This window comes from Pongo abelii, chromosome 3 (genome assembly GCF_028885655.2).
Source record: "Pongo abelii isolate AG06213 chromosome 3, NHGRI_mPonAbe1-v2.0_pri, whole genome shotgun sequence".
Classification (NCBI taxonomy): domain Eukaryota; kingdom Metazoa; phylum Chordata; class Mammalia; order Primates; family Hominidae; genus Pongo; species Pongo abelii.
In genome coordinates this window covers 175612846-175630303 of record NC_071988.2, presented here as the reverse complement: position 1 = coordinate 175630303, position 17458 = coordinate 175612846, and the positions used below count along the sequence as shown (strand labels likewise).

At 39.5% G+C, this 17458-nt stretch overlaps 1 protein-coding gene across 6 annotated transcripts in view; it reads left to right on the top strand.

The window, feature by feature from the left end:
- Positions 1 to 17458, top strand: part of RNF175 (ring finger protein 175) — a 53433-nt gene that overhangs the window by 6743 nt on the left and 29232 nt on the right. For 4 of the 6 annotated variants that reach the window (XM_054554612.2, XM_054554611.2, XM_054554607.2 and 1 more), the window contains exons 2-3: positions 1760 to 1797; positions 4464 to 4605. In XM_054554612.2, coding sequence (XP_054410587.1) covers positions 1760 to 1797; positions 4464 to 4605 — 180 coding nt within the window. Of the gene's footprint in view, positions 1 to 1759; positions 1798 to 4422; positions 4606 to 17458 lie in introns of all 6 variants that reach the window. The other 2 variants (XM_054554609.1, XM_054554613.2) reach the window with 2 other exon arrangements.

Here is a 17458-nt window from a genome sequence, read left to right as displayed (position 1 = left end):
CCTAGGACCCTGCAATCCACAGCCCTCCTGAGGGTCTTAGCACACACATTCTGCTCTGCACTGCCTGCATGCTGGTGGGCTTCGGTGTCTTTTGCCCTGTGGTGTCCCAGTGTCCCTTTCTGCTGGCCCATCTGCTGGTCAGTTTCAGAATTGGCTGCTCTGGACTCCTCTCATTCTCCTTGGACTTGGAGGCTTATGTCCTTTTGCTATTGTTCTAGTGGTGTTTGGGGAGGGAGAGGAGGTAAGTGCACTTTTTTTATTTACCATGTTTCAATAGAAGTCCTCGTTTTTACTTTTTTTTTAAACACAGTTATTACTAGTGAGTTTGAACACCTTTCCATAAATTTGTTGGTCATTTGTATATCTCAATTCGTGAATTTCTCAGTCATGTACTTTGCCCTTTTGGACTGTCTCTTTTTGATTAAATTATAAAAGCCCTTTTTACATATGCTTATTAGTTTTTTGCCCCTCACATGTTATGCTTTCCCCAGTTCAATTTGCCTTTCAAATATTGAGGACTATAATGTATTTTATTTTAAATGTCCTCAAAATCTGTCATTTTTTTAACTTTATAATTTCTGGGCTCTACATTATACTTAAAAATGCCTTTTCCACTGCAGAATTATAAACATGTTTACCCATGTTTTCTTCCAGTACTTTTAAGGTTTTCTTTCTCATGTTTAAGAGAGAACAAGGCTTTGGATGAAATAGAAAAGTACAAGTTTAGGCAATATTTGCACAATGCCAGGACCTTTCTGGGTGATGCCAGGAAAGAAGAAGTGGGTGGCACAGGGGGTAATACTGGCAACTTCTCCATGGCTCCCTGCCCCCAGGTGATCCCACCAGGTGGGTCCCTAATGTTCAAATGGAAGTCACAACAGCTGGGCTCAAGTGTTGAGTTCCAGGAGTGAAGCAAGCCTCAGGTAGTCAAGGTGCATGAGTCTCCTCCTTTGTTCCACAGGTCCCTTTCTGCTAACTTCTGCTTTGGGGGCAAAAACATTGGTTGTCTATGCTCTTCTGTGCTCTCCACCAAAGTTACATGATTATGTCTTTCCAATGATTGGCCTTAAAGGTTTCAAATGACCAAATGTAGTGGGTTAGCAATAATCTAGAAAAGGTAGTTCATGGGTGGACTCTGCAGGTCATCCAAAAAGCATGGTTCTGGAGATGATCTCTGTGCTTTCCAGCAATTTGTAAGGGCACGAGCCCAGATTACTCCCTTCCCAGGGGTCAGTAATGATGCCTTCTTAACAGGAGCGTACAAGAATGCTCCAAATCAATGGAGCCTCTGGTCAGCTCTGTCTCTGAAACTTTGAACTTGGAAATGATATTTACTCACTGAGATTGGAGATATTTACTCACTGCAATCATTTAAGATACCAGCAAAACAGATGTTTTTTCGGGATGCTCAGACTCATACTTCATATCCTAGAAGCCAGAGTAGCATGGACTATTGGGAGACCACTCTCTGTAACTTTGACTGATTTGCCAAAAAAAACCACTGAAATGGAGCCTCATCTGATTCTCTGATCCAGGAACAGGATCAAATATTTATTAATAGTGACCTGATTACTCTTTTTTTGTTTGTGTTGTTTTAGTTCTGTAAGCAAATTATTTTACTAGGACTTTTATCCCAAATTATTCAAATACTATGTGGCGTTGTTATTTTTCATGGTCTGGGTTTCCCATATATTGCTTTCACAGAAAAACCAAGAAAATAAGGACATTTTTTGATAAGGGCCCTTTTTATGTTTTTCAGCTCTCTCATACAAAGATTTCTGCAGAAGACGCATGGAAGTAAGTAATTAGTATTTTTTAAGAGTTGTTTTGCTAAAAATTAGATTTTTATCTTAACAGTTGACAAAATGAATGAAGTCATCATTTTATTTGTAAATTTTCCAGGATAGAGAAGATGGGGTAGGATACACAAATACTATAGACCAAAATGCATGGATTTCATCTGTTTTCTACAGCATGATCTGTAGGAAAAGATCATGCAGTCCCACAAAGGTGGATTAATATATCCTTCAAAATATGGCTGTGTCAAGTTACTATTTATTTTAGGCACAAGATACACTGGTTTTTTTCCTATACCATTGCCCCTGTGTTCTGGTGCATACTGTACGGCCATTGGGCCCTGTGAGCACCACATGAAGTGAAATAAGAATGAAAAGCTCCTCCTTTTTTGTATTACAGGAGTCAATTTTGGATGTATTCCTACTCAAAAAAGAAAATGCTTACTACATTTGTACACCAATATATACTTTTCAAAGTACTTCAACATAGGCTAACCAATTTGAGATGCATTTTTATTATAGATTAGTCTGATATAATAGATTAATAGATTAATCTCATAAAGCATATTTTATTTTATATCTATGCAAGTCCTATTTTAGACTGATGATGAAGTCACTCTTTTATCTATATGCCCTAAGTTCAAAGTCTATTAATTATATAGAATATTAAATAGCTATTTTAGATTTGGAGCTGTATAAACCACAACTAAGCACTTGTACTCTTTTCATTTTTCTTCCCATATCTTCAGGGGAACAAGTTTGTTTTTTGCTTGTTTGTTTGTTTATTTGTTTAAATGAGCTTCCAGAAATCATTCCTGTCTCCTGAGCTCAACTTCCAATAGAGAGACTAAGAGCCATGTAATTTTATTCAAGTTGCTTACCTGATATGGATTTCAGCTTCGTCATTTGATAAATGAGGGAGATTGATTCCACCTATGGTAACTTCCAGCACTGACATTCTGAGAATCCCTTTCAAAGAAACTGAATTTGAGCAGGAGTATTTACTGGGCTCTGTGGGCTGATTTCTACACCTTTTCCAGCAGGGGGCACCCTTGGGATTTGGATGAGACCCTTTTCTGAGGCATTCACCGCTCTTTGGAGTAGCTGTAGAAATGCTGGCAGAGGGAGAGAACCCAACCCACATACCCATCAAGTGCCTTTAAAAGGTCACTGTCTCACGGCACAGACTGTTAACTTGTGGTGTTTTCTGGGTGGTGCACTAGCTAACTGCATACTGTAACCAGACGTAAGTGGAAACTTAACTTTAAGAGATTTTGTGACTGATGGTGCCACACTAGGGATGAAAGATAATGATAACCAGTATGTAGAAAGTAATTGACGGCATTCATAATTTTTCCCCATGTTCACTCATCTTGACCCTGGGCCTCTTTCTCTTCTGCTAGGCTCGTGGTTCTCAATCTTGGCTGCCCCTTAAAATCACATGGGACGCCTGAAAAATTCCTGATGTCACATCCCATTCTGCAAATCTGTATTAATTTGCTAGGAATACCATAACAAAATACCACAGAATAGGTGGCTTAAAAATCAGAAATTTATTTTCTCGCAGTTCTGGAGGCTGAAAGTCCAAGATTAAGGTGCTGGCAGGTTTTGGTTGGCATGTTGAAGTACAGGGGATTAGGACGTTGGTGTATGAATTTTCAGAGGGTGCAATTCAGCCCCCAACACCCAGAAATGGTCATCTAATTGATCTGGTTATGGGGGGTTAAGGTTTTTTTAAAGCTTCCCAGTGATTCCTACCTTACAGACAAGGTCGAGAACCACTGCTCTAGGTTTTCATCAAGGCTACCCCAGAACATCAAACCAGATGACAAACTATTTTGTTGATTTTCTCTATAATTGTGCAAAACTAAGCATCCAACTAAAAAGGGAACATTCAGCCATCATGGGAATGTTTGTGAATGTCTAAGATAATACTTAAGCCTATTCTTTCTCTCTATAATAGTCCTGTAACAATTTACACAACTCATTCAGAAGCTTTCCATTGCCCCGTGGATAATATTCTCTCCTCTGGCATAAGCACCATCTGCAGGGTTTCCTTTTACTTGAAATAGTAGCAAATGATTTAAAATTACCAACGTTTGACTGTTTTTGACTTTCAAAAATTGAAGTTTCATACGATGCAGCTCAATAATAATTATTCCTCATATAGACACAAATAAAATAACATGTGCTTTATAGTCTTAAAACACCCTTGTCAGTTACAGAAGGATGGTTATTTGAAATTTGCAAATGAGGAAACTGAGGCTCAGAGAGGATAAATGACTTCCCCAAGGTTGTGAGGCAATGAAGTGGCAGATCAGGGACTGGACCCCAGGTCCTCCTGGGATCATTAGTTTTTTTAGCCCCATCACTTAACTTAAAAGACAAGGCAGAGGCCAACCACATGGGAAAGCAAAGGAACTGGTTTTGCTAAGAGAGTCAGGCACCTCCTCCCAGCTGCTCCTTCTCCAGATCTAGCGAAAGGGAAGAAACCAAGAAAAAATTAGAAAAACTTTACAATCAAAGCTTACCAACCCTTATATTTGAAATCCCCTGTTGCTTTTTGTAAGCCAAACCTGTTAATTTTTTTTTTTTTTTTTTTTTTTTTTTTTGCTAAATGCACAAGGGTGAGGGCTTTTTCAGATGACCTCATTTTGCTGGTTCCAGCCTGCAGCAGGAGAGGATGTACAAGATGCACCGGGGCCACGATTCCATGCACGTGGAAATGATCTTGATCTTCCTCTGCGTTCTGGTCATTGCCCAGATAGTGCTGGTTCAGTGGAGACAGAGGCATGGCCGATCCTACAATGTGAGTCACCCCCGTGGCTGCTGGGAGCCTGCTCCAGCTTGTATCAGCTTGATTGTTTTTTTCCAGGACATGTTCTCCCTTGGTTAGCACTTTGAAGGAACTGCCTTGGTTTAAGTCAGTGGTCCTCAACCAAGTGCAATTTCACTCCCAGGAGACATTTGGCAATGTCTGGAAACATTTTTGACTGTCAAGACTTGTGGGGGGTGAAAAGGGGAGGGAAGTTGCAACTGGCACCTGGTGGATAGAGGCCAGGGATGCTGGTAAACATCCTCCAATGCAGAACAGCTCCCCACAACAAAAATTATCTGGCCTAAAATGTCAATGGTCCCAAGACTGAAAAACCCTGGTTTAAGTAAACCAGTTTTCCTTTCATGCATGAACAACTTCTGCCAACAGTCCAGGAAAAGGAGGATTAGGAATAGCCAAAAGAAATGGTTTAGGCTGTCTGCTATGGTTTGAATGTATCCCGCAAAGTTCTTGTGTTGGAGATTTAATCCCCAATGCAACAGTGCTGGGAGGTGGGGCCTAATAAGAGGCGATTTGGCCTTAAGGGCTCTGCCCCTGTGAATGGATTAATGCCATTAATTATTGTGGGAGTGGGTTTATTATAAAAACATGAATGTGGGCCCATTTTCTCTCTCATTCTCTCTTGCCTTCTCACCTTCTGCCATGAGATGACACAGCAAGAAGGCCCTTGCAAGATGCAAATCCCTCTGTCTTGTACTTTCCAGCCTCGACCATGAGGCAATACATTGCTGTTTATTATTTATTACCCAGTCTGTGGTATTCTGTTATAACAGCAGAAAACAGACTAAGAAAGAAAATTGATACCAAAAAGTGGGGCTGTTACTATAACAAATGCCTGAAAATGGGGAAGCAGCTTTGGAACTGTGTAATTGGGCAGAGGCTGGAAGAGTCTGAAGGAGCAGGCTAGAAACAGCTGGTCTTGCTGTAATGGAGTATTAAAGGCAAGTCTGGTGAGGGCTCAGAAGAAGAAAAGAACTATAGAGAAAGGCTGAAACTTTTTATCGATCACTTAAGTGGTCATGGTCCGAATGTTGGTAGAAATATGAACAGTAGAAGCCATTCTCCTGAAGTCTCAGACAGAAAATGAGGAACAAGGTATTGGAAACTGAAGTAATGGCCATCCTTATTATAAAGTCACAAAGAACTTGGCTTAACTGTGTCCATGCTGCAGGGCTTTATGGAAGGCAGATTTAAGAGCAATGAACCAGGGTATCTGGTGAAAGAAATTTCTAAGCAATATACTGAAGGACCTGCATGGCTTCTTTTAACTGCATATAGTAAAATGAAAGAAGAGATAAATGATTTAAAGATGGAATTTATAAGTAAAAGAGAAACAATATAAAATTTGGAAAACTCACAGCCTGGCTACGTAAAGAATAAAAAGGCTTGCAAGGGTACAGCCAAGTGACCCTTTGATAAAGGGGATTAACACAGCTAGAAGGAAGCCAGGTGCAAGTAATCAAGACAACAGGAAAATGACCCTGAAGGCATTTCAGTGACCTTCAAGGATGCCCCTCCCATCACAAGCCCAGAGCTCTAGGAGAGCAGAATGGTTTGGGGTGACTCCCCATTGTGCCCTACACAGGACCAGTGAGCAGGGCCAGCTCAGGACTCTGCTCCTTGAATTCCAGCATCATTCTCCTTGGCTGCTTCAGCTGTGGCTCCAGGGAGCCCAGGTGCAGCTCAACCTGTGGCTCTGGAATGTACAAGCTATAAACTTTGGTGGCGCTAATTCTATAGGCACATGCTGTGAGGCCATGGCAGCCTCCACTTAGATTTCAAAGGATGTTGCAGACAACCAGAGGGCCTAGGCAAAGACGTCTTGGGGCAGAGCTGCCACAGAGAGTGCCTAGGAGGACAATGCCCAGCAGAAGTGTGGAGTCACAGCCATAGCAGAGAGTCCTCACTAGGCCTAGGGGAGCCCTTCGGGGTGGGGATGCCCCCAAGTCCCAGAACTATACAACTACCAGCATGCAACTCCAGCCTAGGAGAGCTATGGGCATGCAGCATGCAACTCCAGCCTAGGAGAGCTATGGACATGAGATTCCAACCTGTGAGAGCTGTGTGGGCTAAGCCTAGCAAAGCCATGGGGGCAAGGCTGTTCCTGAGGCCTCAAGGTTCCAAACCCTAACTCACTATGCCCAGAAAGTAGGACATGGAGTCAAAGAAGATTATCCTCAAGTCTTAGGATTTAGTATTGTTTATCTTGTTAAGTTTTAGACTTGCTTGGGGCCTGTTACTCCTTTCTTCTTGCCTATTTCTCCCTTTTGGAATGGGAATGTCTATCCTCTGCCTGACCTGTCATTCTATTTTGGAAGAAGAGAACTTGTTAATTTCACAGGCTCAAAGCTAGAGGGGAATTTGCCTCAGGATGAATTGTGCCTTGAGTCTCATCCATATCTGATTTAGATGAGACACTGGACTTTTACCAGAACAAGTTAAGACTTTGGGGCAATTGGGATGAAATGAATATATTTTATGTGTGAGAAAAACATGAATTTGGAGCCAGAGCAGAATGCTGTGGTTTGAGAGTGTCCCCCAAAGTTCATGTGTTGGAAACATAATACTCAATGCAACAGTGTTGGGAGGTGGGGCCTAATGAGAAGCAATTAGGTCATGAGGGCTCTGCCTTCATGAATGGACTAATGCCTTTATTGCAGGAGTAGGTTCCTTATAAAAGGATGAGTTCAGCCACCTTTTCTCTCTCTCATTTTCTGGCCCTCTTGTCTTATGCCATGAGATGATGCAGCAAGATGGCCCTTACCAGATGCTAGCCATTCAATCTTGGACTTCTGAGCCTCCAGAACTGTGAGAAATAAATTTCTTTTCATTGTAAATTACCCAATCTGTTATATTCTAGTATAGCAGCACAAAATGGACTAAGACACTGTCTAATGTTGTTTCATTAGCAGTAAACTATCTTGGCATTAATGGTTTGCATATCCATGGAAATGTGTTCATGCACACACTGCACTGACCTCAGCAACATGGAACAAGATTTCGTTTTCACAGACCAATCTCATTCAAGCATGTTCACCACCAGAGCCAGAGTCATACTGTGGGCCTTGTTGGGCCTGAGACCTTGCCATCATAATGTTTAGAGTAGTATTTCTCAATGGTTAGAGCAGGGTGCATCAGAATCATCTAGAGAGCTTGTTAAATCAAGTTCCCAGGTCCTGTCCGTAGAGTTTCCGATTCAATAGGGACCCAAGAATTTGCATGTCTAACAAGTTCCCTCATGGTGCTGGTAATGTTGAGGCTGCCGGTCCTGGAACCACACTTTAAAATCCTCTGGTTTAGATTCAAACATGGATTAAATGGAGAAGTGTTGCCAAGGGAAAAGGTCCTCAGTTAACACTCTACATGGTTCTGGGTCTTGGAATGGCCATTATAGAGACTGAGGGACTCAACTTGCCTGCAACATATGAAGTGTTGACTTAGACCAATATATTATTTTATTATTACCTGTCATAGAATTTATTTCCTATATAGTACAGGGTCTAAAGGAATTCTTTTGAGTTCTCTATTATATTGAAGTTTAGGCAATTTTGAACATTTTCTTTAGAAAGGGGAATCTCATTTTATTGTTTTAAAGCAAATGTATCCATTTTCTGCCATGTCACCGTTGTCTTATCAATTATAATAAACATGCTTTATATTGCACTTGGATAATGTTTTTAAGTGAATGAAACTAGAATCAAACCTCACTAGTTCTTCACTCATATCAAAGAAAAGTTCTTTAAATATATCTTAACTATGGTTTCCTTATCTGCAAAATGGAAGTATCTAAGATAAAATTTCTAGAGTCCTCATGTAGGAAGAAACCTGGATTCATAAGGAATCAGTTCATAGCCTTATGCATTCTTTCTTTATAATTAATCATTATCTCTAAATTGATGTAGAAAAAAATGTTCTTTTTCCATAGTAACACAGGTGTGGATTTTGCATAGGAAGCCCCCTGACCTTGAAAGGAAACAATGCTCCAGGAGACCTTGACTCGCACTGTGTCGCACCACTCCTGCAACATTTCGTTTGATGATTTTTTTTTTCTTTGAGATGGAGTTTTGCTCTTGTTGCCCAGGCTGGAGTGCAATGGCGCGATCTCGGCTCACTGCAACCTCCATCTCCCGGGTTCAAGCAATTCTCCAGCCTCAGCCTCCCGAGTAGCTGAGATTACAGGCGCCCACCACCACACCTGGCTAATTTTGTATTTTTTAGTAGAGATGGGGTTTCACCATGTTGGCCAGGCTGGTCTCAAACTCCTAACCTCAGGTGATCCACCCACCTTGGCCTCCCAAAGTGCTGGGATTACAGGTATGAGCCACTGCACCTGGCCAGATTTGATGATTTTTGAGGTGGCATATGCACAAAGACCATCCTTGTCTTATATTTGAAGCAGCTGCTCTTGTGTCAACTCTTGGAGGGTGTGTGTCACTGCACCAGTAAGTGTAAGTGTGGCACTTACACACTGGCTCTACCTGGCCAAAGACAGACCTGCCTATGCCTCAGAATCCCCTTTAAGGACTTGTGGCCATTGAAGGGTCTGACCTTAGATGACTCAGGCTACACTGGACTAAGTGGACACCCTGGACCCTGACCTCTGTTGGTTAGCTGGAGTCATCTGAGTTGTTTCCTGTTGCTAACTGCACAAGTTGTGCTACCTGCAGTGCCTCTCCAGGGACTTGCTTTTGACTGCCACCTCCCCCTGACTCCTTTAGTCACCCCACTTTTGCTCTCTAAGGTTGCTATGTCTATGTCCCTCTGTCACACAGCTCCTATGTTTTATGGCTACCCAGTGGGGCTCTGTAGTCCTAAGGATCACCTTGGAGGTGACCAGGTGCCTGTTATCATGCCTCTCATGATGATAATGATCATGGTGATCCTGTCTAGCACTTGGACAAAGCCAGGAGCCTGCATAAAGTTGCCCCCACCATAGTCAAGGACAGATTCAGGTCTCATGGTGCCTTGAGACACTGCTGGGTTAGCTCATAGACTTTGTTGGTCTCTGGAATATATTCTACCTCTTTGCACATCAATCCATCTAATTATTGGTATTGTCCCAAAGGAACAGGCTGAGTAGCCCCATTCCCCTGCATGTCTCTATTGAGGGACTACTCAATCTGTGGCTCAAGATGAGAGGCCAGGTTTTCCCATGCTGCAGCCTTGACTTTGCCCCATGCTTTGCATTCCTTCTTGGGGATTCACCTCCAGAGTGGTCATCAGAGCACAGCCATTTCAGGCACTCTTGGTGATGTCTGCAACTATTTGAGCTTGAAATTGTTCCTAGAGTACCATTAGCTTATTCTAACACTGGTTTCCAGCTTTCTTATACTTGGGTGAACAATATCCCAAAAAACCACGGCCTAATACACTACTGAATTTAAAGTCCTTGGGATGGAATTTGACAGACATGTGTCCACAAATGCTGACCTAAATTGCCCTATCCAGAGAGAAGCTGGCTTTTAATTGTTTTTCTTGGCATATATAAGACTAGCTACTGAGAGCTTTGAACATGTTTATAAGATTCACAATATTGCTGGCTCTTTTCTACAAGGAGCTACATAGTGAAATTTATCTCCATGACTTGATATTGTAACCTCTATCAATATTAGTAACATATTAATATATATTATAATTACTATAATACTCAAAATAATTATACATAAAATTACTATATATAAATTTATATATAAATTACTATTATTATTACAGCTGTGATAAGTGCTTTCTGTACATTACTTCAGTTACCCTGAGGGGTAATTATTTTTTATCCCCTTTGTGAAATATAGTTCAGAGAAATTAAAAACCTTGGCCAAGGGCATATAACTAACTAGTTGCAGAGAGGCTAGAATCCAACCTCACTAGTTACTTGCTCTCATATCAAGAACAAGCTCATTAAATATCTCTGAATTTCTAGTACAGTGGCTGATCCATAGTAAGTGTTCAGTACTATTAGTTGACTCCGAAAGCATCCAAGAGATACTGTTTGTATATAACATTTGTGCAAACGTAATCATATGCTGTAAAAGCAGTTTGATAATAAAAGAATCCTTTTCTGGACACTTTTGTAAAGCTAGAGAGAATGCTCAACCATTGCTTTACATCCTCTATGAGGAGATAATGAATTGTTGTTTTTCAAAACAGTACATCTGCTTATCTTGCCTTGCCACCCCCTTCTATTCTGCCTCAATTTTTTTTTTTTTTTTTGAACAGAATCTTACTCTGTCACCCAGGTGGAGTGCAGTGGCATGATCTCGGCTCACTGCAACCTCTGCCTCCCAGGTTCAAGAGATTCTCCTGCCTCAGCCTCCTGAGTAGCTGGGATTACAGGTGCCTGACACTGCGCCCAGCTAATTTTTTTATTTTAGTAGAGATAAGGTTTCACTATGTTGGCCAGGCTGCTTTCAAACTCCTGACCTCAGGTGATCCGCCTGCCTCGGCTGGCCTCCCAAAGTGCTGGGATTACAGGCGTGAGCCTCCATGCCCAGCTATTCAGTCTCATGCTTTTTCTGAGGACATTTTCCTGGGCTGATTTTGTGAGATATAGTAGGATGGTGCAAAAGTGATTGTGGTTTTTCCCATTACTTTTAATAGCAAAAACAGCAATTACTTTTGCACCAACCTAATGTGGCAGGATGGTGAAAGGAAAGAGTACTGGCTTAGAAGTGGGAAGATTCTAGCTACTCATTTAACCACGAGGAGCCTTTGTTTCCTAATATTTAAAATGATGAAATTTTAAAAAATAGGAAGGACTTCTGGTTTCAGCTCCAACATATAAAAAGCTTGGAAGTCAGCACTTTTATCTTACAACAAGAAAAAAACGGGCCAAACTGATTATCAATGGCTTTTCTTGGACCTGTCAGAGAATTAAGGTCACAGGGAAAACCACCACCTCAAAATCTAGAGAGACAGGTGAATGCAGGAAATCACAGCTGAGATTTCCTCCCTGAAAGCAGAAGCGACAATGCCATATCAAATGTAGTAACTCTGAAGGATTGCTGGAAGCAGTGCATAGAGTAGTGTGAGAGTGAGAAACTCCTGGGAGCCACAGTCAGGGACCCCAAATTTTGTTTAGGTTTTACCTCCAGCTACTCCACCAGGGTCTTACGATAAAAACCCAAGAAGTGCTCTCATGCTTCCAGCAGGGGAGGGGAAAAGTGACCACTTTGAAGCAGATCCAGAATGTTCTCCAAAACAAGGCCTACCACAGCAAGGGAAAAGATTGATCAGAGCCTCATCCAATATGAGGGGAGAGAAATAACCCAACTCCAGCTCCCTCTAGCCTTCCTGTGTCACCTAAGGGGAAACAAAATAGTTGAGAAACACTTGTAAAGGCCACCCCAGGGACACAGGCCTAAAAGAGACTTGACCATATGATAACAGAATGCTCCCACTAGCATTACACCCTGCCACCACATCAACAGGTGTCCAGTGTAATAGCCAAAAGTTAGAGCTGAAAGAGCTGCAAGGCTTAGACTCTATATAAGAAGGAATGTTTAGGGAAACCCAAAGACAACAGCAGAGACAGAAACAAGGACACTAGTGGAAATTGAAGCCTTTGACACCTACAACTACAGCAAACATTAAACACAGCCCAACTCCTAGCCAAATTAATACAAAACCTCACACTAAAGGCCTGTTTATCTCAGCTTCTATTACTCAATACATCATGTCTGCTTTTCAACCAAATATTACAAGTCATGCTAGAAGGAGAAAAAAAACACAGTCTGAAGAGACAAAGAACCAGACTCAGATATGGCAGATATTTTGGAATTATCAGACCAGGAATTTAAAATAATTATGATTAAAAAGTCAAACTCACAGAAGTAGAGTAGAATGGTGGCTACCAGAGGCCATGGGGGGTGGGTAGATGGGGAAAGGGGAGATATTGGTAAACAAGTACAAAGTTTCAGTTAGATATGAGGAATAAATTCTGGTATTCTATTGCACAGCATGGTGACTGTAGTTAACATAAATGTATGAATGTCCCAAAATAGCTAAGAGAGGATTTTTAAATCTGCAAAAAAATTAATTTTAAATTTAATTTAAATTTTAAATTTAATTTAAATTAAATTAAATTAAAATTAAAATTAAATTTTAAATTAAATTTAAAACTGCAAAAAAAGATAAATATTTGAGGTGATAGATATGCTAATTAGCCCAATTTGATCATTTCATAATGTATACATGTACAGAAACATCACATTGTACTTCATAAATATATACAATTATTATTTTTCAATTAAAAATAAAATAAAACTTAAAATAATTATGGCTAATATGCTAAGATCTCTAATGGAAAAAGTAGACAACATCCAAGTATAGATAGGTAATGTAATCAGAGAAGTGGAAACTTACAAAGAACCTTTTAAAATGCTAAAAATAAAACAAAAAATAAAAAAAAAAGGTACCAGAAAGGAAGAATGTCTTGAATGGCCTCATCAATAGATTGGACAAAGCTGAGGAAGGAATTAGTGAGCTTGAAGATAATGTCAGTAGAAACTTCCCAAAATGAGATGCAAAGAGAAAAAAAGAGTGAAAAGAAAATAGAACAGGATATCTAAGAACTATGGAACATTTTCAAAAAATATAACATACACATACTGGAATACCAAAAGGAGAAGAAAGAGATAATGGAACTGAAAAAATATTTGAAATAATAATGATCAATAATTTTTCAAGATTACGGAGACACCAAACCACAAATCCAAGAAACTCAGAGAACAGCAAGTAGGGTAGATACCAAGAAATCTATACCTGGGTATATCAAATTCACGCTACGGAAAGCTAAAGATGAAGAGAAAACCTTAAAAGCAGCCAGAGAGGGGAAAAAACAAACCATGCAAACAAGAAGAAAGTGAAGTAAAATATTTAAAGTATTGAAAGAAAAAATCCCAGCAGTCTAGGGTTCTATATTCAGAGAAATTCACTTCAAAGTGAAAGAGAAATAAAGACTTTATCAGGCAAACAAAAAATGAGTAATTCATTACCAGTAGTTCTAGCCTGTAAGAAGTGTTTCTTAAAAGTTCTTCAGAAAGAAGTAAAGTGATTTAGTCCAGAAATTCAGATAATCTACATAAAGAAAGAAAGAATGTCAGAGAAAGAATAAATAGAGATAAAATAAAACTTTTTCTTTCTTTCTTTTTTTTATTTTTTCTTTTGAGACGGAGTCTCGCTCTGTCGCTGCAGTACAATGGCGTGATCTCGGCTCACTGTGCCCGTCGCCTCCCGGGTTCAAGCGATTCTCCTGCCTCAGCCCCCCGAGTAGCTGGGATTACAGGCGCCTGCCCCAACACCCGGCTAATTTTTGTATTTTTAGTAGAGACGAGGTTTCACCATGTTGGTCAGGCTGGTCTCAAACTCCTGACCTCATGATCCGCCCACCTCGGCCTCCCAAAGTGCTGGGATTACAGGCGTGAGCCACCGCATCTGGCCCTATTTCTTATTCTTAATTCCTCTAATAGATTAATTTTTCAAAGTAAACATAGGAACAGTGTATTGGGTGATTATGTTATATGGATAACTGAAATGAATGATAGCAGTATTATAAGAAATGGGAGGGAGGAATTGGGATTTCTGTTATAAGGTACCTATAATACCAACAAAGCTGTATAGTGTTATTTGAGAATGGACTTGGATTAGTTATGGATGTATTTTGCAAACTCTAGAGAAACCACTAGAAATAATTGTAAAGGAGTATAATTGACATACTAATAGAGGAGAGAAAATGGAATCTCATAAAATACCCAGTTAAAACCAGAAAAGGCAGAGAGAGAGAGAGAAAGATGCAAGGAACAAGTGCAACAAATAGAAAATAGTTACATACATGGTAGATATTAATCCAACTATATCAATAATCACTTCAAATGTGAATGGTCTAAATATAAAAATTAAAATACAAAGATTGTCAGAGTGGATTAATTTTCAAAAACAAGATGCAATTATATGTTGTTACAGATATATCAACAGTAAAGATTTGGAAAAAGATATTCCATACTAACACTAATCAAAAGAAAGCTGGACCAGCTATATTAATTTCAGACAAAGTGGACTTCAGAACAAGGAAAATTATCAGGGATAAGAAAGGGCATTTGGCTTGGCACAGTGGCTCATGCCTGTAATTCCAGCACTTTGAGAGCCCAAGGTAGGAGGATTGCTTGAGCCAAGAGCTCGAAACCAGCTTGGGCAACAAAGTGACACCCTATCTCTACCAAAAAAAAAACAAATTAGCCAGGTGTAGCAGCATGCACCTGTAGTTCCAGCTACTTGGACGCTGAGGAGGGAGGATCGCTTGAGCCTAGGAGTTCAAAACCAGCTTGGGTAACATGATGAAACCCCATCTCTATAAATAATTTAAAAATTAGCCAGGCATAGTGTCATGCTCCTGTAGTCCCAGCTACTCCAGAGGCTGAGATGGGAAAATGGCTTGAGCCCAGGAGGTCAATGCTGCAATGAGCCATGATCTCTCCACTGCACTCCAGCCTGGGCAACAGAGTGAGACTCTGCCTCAAAAAAAGAAAGAAAGAAAGGAAGAAAGAAAGGGCATTACATAATGATAAAGGGGTCAGTTATTCAAGAAGATATTCTTAATATGTATGCATCTAACAAAAGAGCATCAAAATATATGAGACAAAAACTGATAGAACTGCAAAGAGAAAGCAACAAATTGGCCATTATAGTTAAAGATTTTAATATGTCTCTTTTAGTAGTTGATAGATCAAGCAGGCATAAAATTAGTAAGGACATAATTGACTGAACAGTTCCATTCATCAGCTTGCTCTAAATGACATTTATAGAATACTTCATCCAACAACAACAGAGTATATATTCTTCTTGACATCACATGGAACATTCACCAAAATACACCACATTCTGAGCCATAAAACACTCCAAAATAAATTTAAAAGAATAGAAATTATACAATCTATGCTCTCAAACCACAATGAATCAAACTAGAAATTAATAACAGAAAGCATGGAAAATTCAAAAATATTTGCAGATTAAATAACATAATACTAAATAACACATGGGTCAAAGAAGAAACTCCAGAGAAATTTTAAAATAATTTAAATGAAAATGAAGATGCAACTTATCAAAATTTCTGGGATGCAGCAAAAGCAGTGCTTAGAGGAAAATTTATACCATTAAATGCATATATTAGAAAAGAAGAAAAGTCTAAAATCAATAATCTAAAAATCCACCTGAGGAAATTAGAAAAGGAAGAGTAATTTATGCCTACAACAAACAGAAAATAAATAATAGAAATTTTGGCAAAAATTGATGAAATTAAAAATAGGAAATCAGTAGAGGAAACACAATGAAACCAAAAGCTGGTTCTTTGAAAAGATCAATAAATTTGATACACCTCTAGCCAGACTAACCAAGAAAAAAGAGAAAACACAAATTACTTTTATAATTAATATTATAAAAGAAAATTGGGCTAGGCTTAGTGACTCACGCCTGTCATCCCAGCACTTGGGAGGCTGAGGTGGGAGGATCACTTGAGGCCAAGAGTTCAAGACCAGCCTGGGCAACATAATGAGACCCCATCTCTACAAAAAATTTGAAAATTAGCCAGGCATCATGGCATGTGCCTGTAGTCCTAGCTACTCAGGAGGCTGAGGCAGGAGGATTGCTTAAGCCCAGGAGTTGGAGGTACAGTGAGCTATGATTATGCCACTGCATTCCAGCCTGGGTCACAGAGTGAGGCCCTGTCTCCCTAAAAAAAGAGAAAAGAAAATGAGATCATCATTACTGATCCCATGGACATAAAAAGAAAAGGCTACAAACAATTCTATGCCCACAAATTTGGATAAATTAGATGAAGTGGGCTAATTCTTTGAAAGACACAAACTATACCAAAACTCGCACAAGGAGAAATAGATGAACTGAATAGGCCTATATCAATTTAAAATTTCAATCAATAATTAATAACCTTCCAAAAAAGAAAGCACCAAGCCCAGAGAGTTTCACTGGTAAACTCTACCAAATATTTAAAGAAGAAATGATACCAGTTCTCTACAATCTCTCCCAGAAAATAGAAACAGAGGGAGTACTTGCAAATTCATTCATTGAGGCCAGCATTACCCTCATAAAAAAACCAGAAAGACAAAGTTGGAGGACTGACACTGCCCAATTTCAAGTCTTACCATATGAAGACATTACAAGAAAAGGAAACTGTAGACCAAAATCTCTCAAAAACATAAATCCAAAAATCCTCATCAAAATATTAGCAAGTCAAATCCAACAATGTATAAAATTAATTATATACCACAATCAAGTGAGATTTATTCCAGATATGAAAGGCGGACTCAACAATTAAAAATCAATTTATGTAAATAATCACATCAAGAGGCTAAAGAAGAAAGTCCTGTGATCATATCAATAGATGTAGCAGAAGCATTTGGCAAGGTCTAGCATGCATTCATGTAAAACTCTCAGCAAACTAGGAATAAAAGGGAATTTCCCAACTTGATAAAGAGTGCCTACAGAAAGCCTAGAACTAACATACTTAATGGTGAGAAACTGGATGATTTCCCTCTAAGATAAGGAAAAAGGAAAGAATGTCCTGTCTCACCACTCCTATTCAGCATTGTACAGGAAGTCCTTGCTAGTGCAGCAAGATAGGAAATAAAAGGTATGCATATTAGAAAGAAAAATTAAAACCATCTTACATGATTGTCTATATGGAAAATCTCAAAGAACTAACATAAACTCATGGAAATAAGTGATTATAGCAAGGTTGGAAGATACAAAGTAAATATACAAAAGTCAATTGTTACCAGTAATGAACCATTGGAATTTGAAATTAAAACACAATACCATT